General features: G+C 41.0%; 2 protein-coding genes across 3 annotated transcripts in view; one reads left to right on the forward strand and one right to left on the reverse strand.

The window, feature by feature from the left end:
- The window catches only part of LOC138019374 (putative GTP-binding protein 6), a 19,716-nt gene extending 17,181 nt beyond the window's left edge, over positions 1–2,535 (forward strand). The window contains exon 6 of the mRNA XM_068866140.1: positions 897–2,535. Coding sequence (XP_068722241.1) covers positions 897–1,023 — 127 coding nt within the window. The 3' untranslated portion in view covers positions 1,024–2,535. The remainder of the gene's footprint in view (positions 1–896) is intronic.
- The window catches only part of LOC138019375 (V-type proton ATPase subunit C-like), a 20,496-nt gene continuing 14,356 nt past the window's right edge, over positions 1,361–7,500 (reverse strand). Inside the window, exons 10-14 of one of the 2 annotated variants that reach the window (XM_068866142.1) lie at positions 6,634–6,699; positions 6,274–6,305; positions 6,039–6,078; positions 4,413–4,511; positions 1,361–3,705 (exon numbers count right to left, since the gene is read on the reverse strand). In XM_068866142.1, the coding sequence (XP_068722243.1) occupies positions 3,616–3,705; positions 4,413–4,511; positions 6,039–6,078; positions 6,274–6,305; positions 6,634–6,699 (327 nt within the window). In that variant the 3' untranslated portion in view covers positions 1,361–3,615. Of the gene's footprint in view, positions 3,706–4,412; positions 4,544–6,038; positions 6,079–6,273; positions 6,306–6,580; positions 6,700–7,500 lie in introns of both variants that reach the window. The other variant, XR_011126146.1, reaches the window with a different exon arrangement.

Raw genomic sequence — 7,500 nt, forward strand, 5'->3', positions numbered from 1 at the left:
TGTTGGTTTCTTAGTGTTCTAGTTTGAATTTTTCTCGGAGGGGAAGGGGGGCATGCCCCTAAACCCCTCGTGTGTATCGGCCTTTACATCAGAAGAAGTCAATCTTGAAAAACAAAAATAAGCAAAAAAAAAAACGTCACCGAAAAGTTGAAAACATGAAACAAAAGTTTACGCTAATCCTGGATTAAGTTAATCGGGTTTCGAAGAACCAGGCCCTGGTCTCGTTACTCACTCGGTCGTTGGCAAGACTGATATCAAATAAGTAACAGGAGCTTGTTCCTAGAAGTTTCTTCTGACGGTTACGACGTAGTGAGCGTGAGTGCACTGGCAAACAAGACGCACACGTGTGGCTCAGTATCGGGCTGCCATGCGGGAGGTCGCGGGTTCGAACTCTGGGGCCCATTTCTCCAAAGTCCCGATAACTTTTCGGGCCCGAAAAGCGATTTGCGAAACTGCCAACCGCTTGCTTTGGAAAGCCGATCTTTTAACATGTTTTAAAGGTAACAAAAGGAAAATTTTAAATCCTCTCCGTTCCTGAGATACAAAGGGAATTGTGGCGCCCGTAAAGTTTCGGGTCTTTCGAGAAACGGGCCCCGGTCTGGCCGGATCAAAATCTCAGGATCTTAAAGGATAAGATAAGTGCTGCCCTTCTCGGATAAGGACTATAAACCGTAGCCCCCATCTCACAAATAACTTCCATGTTCTTAAGTTTTTCTGTGGGACGTTAAGAAACCACACAACAAACAAACAAGATGGAAGTGTCTATACTCGACTGGTTGACTGGTGAGAGTTTTTGTCAGACTAAGTATACCGTACTATCAGTGGGTCATTCAACGGTTTTCTTTGATTGTTTTCCTTCAAGTGGTCATTACGAAGTGTTTTCCTTTTCCTTTCAGCTGGCTTTATCACGAGGGAACAGTACAGGAAACTTCAGCGAATGAAGAAGGGAACATCATTGCAACCGTAATCATGGACGAAGCAACGAAAAAAAAATATCAAGCAAAATTCGGCCACTTCAGCTAATGAAGATATTTATAGCTTTGTTTGAATTTATTGCCCTTACATGTAGATAGCAACTATAGTAGATTTAGATACAACAGTAGTGAATCTTTCATGTATCGATTGCCCATAATGCTTCGAAAAAAAAATCTTTCCACTTTCTAAGAATGAAAGCGCACATTATCAACCAAAGGGTTGGAACATCTTCGTGCAACCGGCGGACCTTCGCTGAAGTATGCGGGGAGGGGTGCCAGGGAATTTTGATTTTAAGGGAAGCCTAATACTTGTAGCTGTGTTGAGTCGGTTCCCCCAGCGATAAAATGCCATTTTTATGCAAAGGACCAATACAGCACAACCGAGATCTTTCCACTTTTAACAAGTTTTTATTTTCATATTCACATTTAGGAGCCTTTTTTTTTTCATTTTTCAACTCCTTAACAATGAAGAACAAACGATACAGTTAATCGTTATCTAGCGCTTACAAGAATGGCTTCTCCATTTTAATAGCAAAGAAGCTGAAATCACATCAGTCGAGTCCATATAAACCCTAGTTTCGAAAGAAAATTGACACGAGAGTTTCGCGAAAACTTTGAAAAGTGCTTTGCAAGATGGCACAATTTCCCAATGTAGCCGTCACATAATTCTTAAAGGTGGGTGCGACGATATACGCAAACATTTCGACTGAGTACTTTTAAATTGCCGAATTGACTGTCTATTAAGTTGCTTCTGCATTACACTTCACGCCGCTGGCTTATAGATAAGTCTACCCAAAGTATGCCCTAATTTTTGACAATTTAATTAGAAAACATTAGAGCAACAATTTCGTCAAGGCTCGTAATAATCACTGCTTCCTTTAAAGAAAGAGAAGGGAGACCTTACCCCGCGCAGGCCGATTAAAATCGGATTAAGTCGCTAAAACAATCCATATATGATTTCCTCCATGCGCACATCAAATGGACTGGATCTGTACTCATGATATATTTACACTATCTAGTTAATTTTAAGAATGTATCGTTTAAAGTACTACTATGATAAACCACTTCTTTTTTCCTCTGATTTCGAAAGTGTGCTTGCTTTTAGGTGTTAAAACACCTGACTGGCAAAATATCGAGCTTTGATTTTGATCCAAAGGCTGTTTACTTTGAGTGTGAGTTTTGGATTTCACGGTCCGCTATTACTCACGTTCAAAACTCCGAATGGACCTGAGAGGGTTGGATCTAGGGAAAATGACGTCATTTACTATTTCAGCATGTAAACGCAACTTATTATATATATGCAAAACACGCGTTTAAAAGTCTGAAAGCCACAAAAAACCCGTGCTGCATTTTAATTCAGCCGCGTACACACGCATTGCACTCTTAAACTAGCGAGTCCTTAACGTCATTTTCTCCTCGATCCAGCTCTGTCAAAATTTGAGTTAAAATATATATAAACAAGCGTCCCTTTGAAATCAAGGCTATAAAATTGGGTCACTTAGTGTTCAGTTAACATAGTTTTAAAATCCAAGGAAAAAAAAGAATTGATTTTTTGGTCATACTACTGAGCACTTTAACTTCTGCAGATACATTTATTTTCCGTCTCAACGCTCGCAAACGCCCTGTGACTGGCAAAATAATCATTACGTATTCAGACGTTATTCATTCATTTCAAAATTGCATCGCACCATTTGCAACTTAAAATAACAAGAAGCCTACATCTGGAAGGCATACATCTTCCAACAAAAGAGTAAAAAAGCTACATCTAAAACGACATTTCACGCCCCAAAAAAGACAAACATTCGTCCAATCAAATACCGGTAACTCTGTTCTGCAGACGACGACAAAGAAACGTACCCCACGTGAGCACTTGCTCGTATTAATTAACAATGATTCCATGAGCGCGCGTTCGATATCAGATGGTAAAAGGACAACGAGGCGCGTAGCGTTGAATTGGCTATAACCAGTCTCATATCCAACGAGCGAGAATGGAAGAATTTTTTTATTAAATTTTCATTTCAATTCTGTCGCTGGACACTTGGAAATGAAAGCCCAATCATTTCCCAGCTTGGCAACACTTGACGCAATCAGTTTCCACATTTGGTCATACGGTATACGAACTGATAACCGAGATTGAGTGAACCAATCAGAAAGCTAGATACGCAATATCCGAGGTCGAAAATTTAATAACAAACGCATTGGCTTGTCGTTTGTTCGTTTTTTTGTCCTAGCAAACGGCACTAATCATCTAAGACTGCTGAGTTTGCATATGTTGCTATTTTGCTTGTGTAGCAAGTTAAGACCTGACTTAACCCGTTCACTCCCAAGATCTGAATGTTAATTCTCCTTACTGACTGCCCTACAATACTTTTTGTCAGTAATGGGAATTTGGTGATGTATCCAGACAAAAACCCCAGGTGATAAATTTCTTTATTTTCGCTACAAGACTACTTGACAATGTATTGAGTTGTGTGAGGAGAAATTCATATCACTCATTATTGGGAGTCAAAGGGAGAAAAAGGTTCACACGACGTCATGAGCTCATACCAATAAAAAGACTAAAAACATCTTCGTCGACCTCTCTGCCAACTTCCGCGGCTATAATATTCGGACGCTCTTGAAATAACTTTGCCTCTATTCTCTACCGCTCCAGTAGGTCTAATTTAATCTGATAAAAGACGTAGGGATAATATTCTTGCTGGGACAAACTGAGTCCAGGGATTTCCATATGCTTAAGAAAAGCAAACAAAAGAAAAAAGAATCAATTATTATATTTACTCTTCACAGGCCGGTTGCTCGAAGCCTGGTTAGCGCTAACCGTTGGTTAAGAAGTATCAAAACTTATAGGTTTCCATGGTATTTAACGCTGGTTAGCGCTAACCATGCTTCGAGCAACCCGGGCCAGACTGCGAAAAAACTGTATTCTTTCACATTCTCGTTCTCAGATCCCATTGTTTCTCTTAGCCGGCGGGGCCTTCACACGACAAAACGAAGGGCTCTGGAGACGGATTTACAGTCCCAGATTTTAGGACTTGCAGAATTCAAATGTGATTCGTCAATAGTACCAAACATGGTGGCGCTTAGAAGCATTACATTCGAAGAGTCTTTATGTGAAGCTTTACGTGGCCTCAACTTCGAGAATCTGTGACTTCTGTTCTTCTTGAACAGAATTAAGTAATATCGTAGTTTTAAACAGACACTGGTCATTTCGCGCCACATCGGCTAGTTTTACTTCCGGTTCAAGATTTTAACCAGTGAAAAAAATTGGATTTCCTATGCCTCCAGAGCCCTTCGTTTTCTCGTGCGAGGGCCCCGCTGGCTAAGAGAAACGATGGGATCTTGCTTTGCTGTGAACCAACTTCGAATCCATGGCTTTTACGGAGTAAGGCCCTGGAAACGAGCCTGGCAGTCTCAGCTAAATAGAAGATTGTTCCATACCTGTGGGTCGTACATTGTTGAACTAAAGCCTTGGTTATCAAGATGTTGATAACACGAATCCAAAGTGTCTTTGATTTTCTTGCACGTCTTCTTAGATGGCTGCAAACAATTACAAAAGCTTATGTAAACTCCTGACAGTGCAACAACACCTGTAGTCAAGGCGCGTCGCAAATCGTTAAGATGGAGCCGATTACTGGCTTTAGCGAGAGTAACAAATAAAATTCCACGGCTGTCTAAGAAAAAATCCAACAAGCTTAAGGCAGGAGCCCATGAGTAGGCGCTTGCCTCTCCCATAGAAGCCCTATGAGTCAACCTTTCAACGTATCTTTCTATTTTTAGAACGCCACAACTTCTTCGGCTCTGCTCGCACTGTTTAGAATGGCCAATCAGAATAAAGTTATTGTTCAACGAAGACAAAAATAGCAAAAACAATGTACGCAACTTGTTTAAATTGAGGTAAAGGTGAGTGCTGAAGGGTTAGTTCTAAAAACAGAAAGATGCGCCCAAAGGTCGACTCAACGATATGGTGCACAGGAAGGCTCCGGCCTATGGCCAATGACGAGGGCCAGGAGGTACCTAACGCAATCGCTCTCGTGATTGGTTCATAAAACAAGGAGCACAAAATACTCAACGGAAACCATGGAGCCTAATCCTGAATACAATAAAGCTGCACTTCATATCGATCCAATGAAAATAATTAGTGGTTGTAATGAGCTGTGTGGTATACGAATGTTAAACAGAAACACTTTCAGAAACCTTCCGTCGCCACTTATGTCAAGGATTGACCCTAATTAGATGCAATCGTACACAAAGTGCCCCCTTGTTACCTATTTCCAACAAGTAAGGTAAGGGTAAAGTTTAGCGTTATTTTGAGCTTAGAGTAAATGCGGCTGTTTATCCTTACTTGAAGAGCAGCATTTGGAGGACGCTTTGTACAGTCAATTGTATGCATTCCGAGACACTAGTGAAGTTGGAGAGAAGAGAAAGGGGACACTTCGTGACGCGTAGTGAAATCCACTTGCATCTAATTTAATAGGGTCAATCCTGGACATATCTTCCGTCATAGGAAGTAAAGTTTGAATACTCTGCCCGAAGAATCATCGGAGGCCAAAGAAAGCCGACGATCGACAAGAACGACGTGAGATTCTGGAAACTACAATGATGAGCAAAAGATTTCGATCGCACGATGTACCCCACGTAAACTCTCCCACGGCGTCTTGTTGCAAAGGGACAGGACATGTCGAAAATGAGCTTGCATTTCATTACATGTGCAGTCTGAAGCGTGATTTATTCACACCGGATCTTGAGCACTTTTTAAACCTGTTTATCACCATGGTTTTAACACGCTTCTCTTTCCTAGATGATAACTCCCATTTTTTATTGCTTCCAGATCTAAAAGAAAATTTAAAATCTAAATTCAGCAAATAAAAGGTAATCGACAACCGGTGTCTCAGTTGGTTGAGCATCGGGCTTTCGGACCAACACTCAGGCTATTAAAATTTAGTGAAGAGAAAGTGCTCCCTTTGTAATTTCATCTGCAAATGATGCGATCGGCTCGTCTTATTCTGGAGAGTCTGCTAGCACTGTCTATGGTTTTATCAGTGAGAACAAAACTAGCTGAGGTACCTGTAAAAGCATTGCTTGAAAGTTCACTGGCAGTCCGTATCTGAATTAAACAAACCAGAGACGTTCAATTAGTTATAAAATGCAAAAGGTTCAATCCAAAACGACGTCACCACGACCTGTCAGTGTCTATTTTTAAAACTAATTTGTTAACTTAAAAGTCTGCGTTTACATGAGCGTTTTATGACCGTAAGTACGTCTTTTAAAGAAATCAACTCGTGCTTCAAAACTACCTTACCTTAGAACTGATTCCACAAACACGCGAAGGGCCTGAAAATAATCACAAGCATGAAACATACAGATTGATGTTATAAGCAAACTGTAAACATTGTAGCTGTAATTAGGGCGTACAGGTATTCTCGCGTGTGATCCGGAAAGGGAATAGAATGGAGGCTGGTGCAGAAATTTTCTAAAAAGCAAATTCCCCCCCCCCCCCCCCCCTCCCATGCAATGGCCTCTGGCACATGCTCGTTGAATTAACACCGTGAGAAACAATGGAGATTTCCCTCCAAGAGAGAAATTCTTGTAATGGTATCCAGCTCTACCAGTCATTTTCATGAGAGATTTTGCACATAACACTGCTTAAGCGAAAGTTTACCTTAACGTGAATCCATGCAATGAAAGCATCGCTAAAATTCACTCGAAGCCATCTCACCAACGGACCCTAAAAGAAGGAAGGTGGTCTTCAAATAAGTGTTAAGCTATAAAAATGTTAGAATACCGCTACAGGCAAATCACGCAACAAAAAGAATTGAATGTTCAGCCCTTGTTGAATGAAGCCGCAAGAAATGAATATTGCGCCACGCCGCAAATCCGACTCGGGTGACGACAATTAAGCGTCCCTCTGGAGAGAAAAAGCTTATCAACAAAAACTATACCCTTGCCAAATTCTGGGGATAGTGCAAGAGATTTTAAAACATTTTCATCAAAATGTACGTAAAAAGATGCACGCCGATTTTGATAAATATTTAGAGTAATCGTCGACTACGTATCTGTATTTTCAGGTTTACTTGAAGTGCAAAAATTGCGGACAATGTGACAGTTTACGCCTGTACAGTTCGATATCGATCGTTTCGCCTATAAGTCGTTTCGTGTCATTTTGGACATCTTTTACCGAGACGCACAGCGAGTTGGATGCACGAAGTTTGTTTTTAAGTTTCATTCTTTATAATGTGAATCTTCTGCCGACTGCGTAAAAGTCTCACAAATTTTTTCTAGTTTCTAAAGAAACCGTGGTGCTGTATCTGTGGGAGGAGAGTGAAACAGGAAACTTCGGTTTCATCAGACGTGTTGACAAAGGTCGAATTACCTCCGTGAACGATTTGGAAAGCTGGCGTTTCGAGCGTTAGCCCTTCGTCAGAGCGAATGCTCTGTTGCATGTTGGCAAAACGACTTCACGCGTGAAGGTGAATCAACTTCGCAGTAGGAGAAGCGACTTGTAGGCAAAACGACCGGTTACCCATGC

Source organism: Montipora capricornis, chromosome 10, assembly GCF_036669925.1.
Source record: "Montipora capricornis isolate CH-2021 chromosome 10, ASM3666992v2, whole genome shotgun sequence".
NCBI classification, from domain to species: domain Eukaryota; kingdom Metazoa; phylum Cnidaria; class Anthozoa; order Scleractinia; family Acroporidae; genus Montipora; species Montipora capricornis.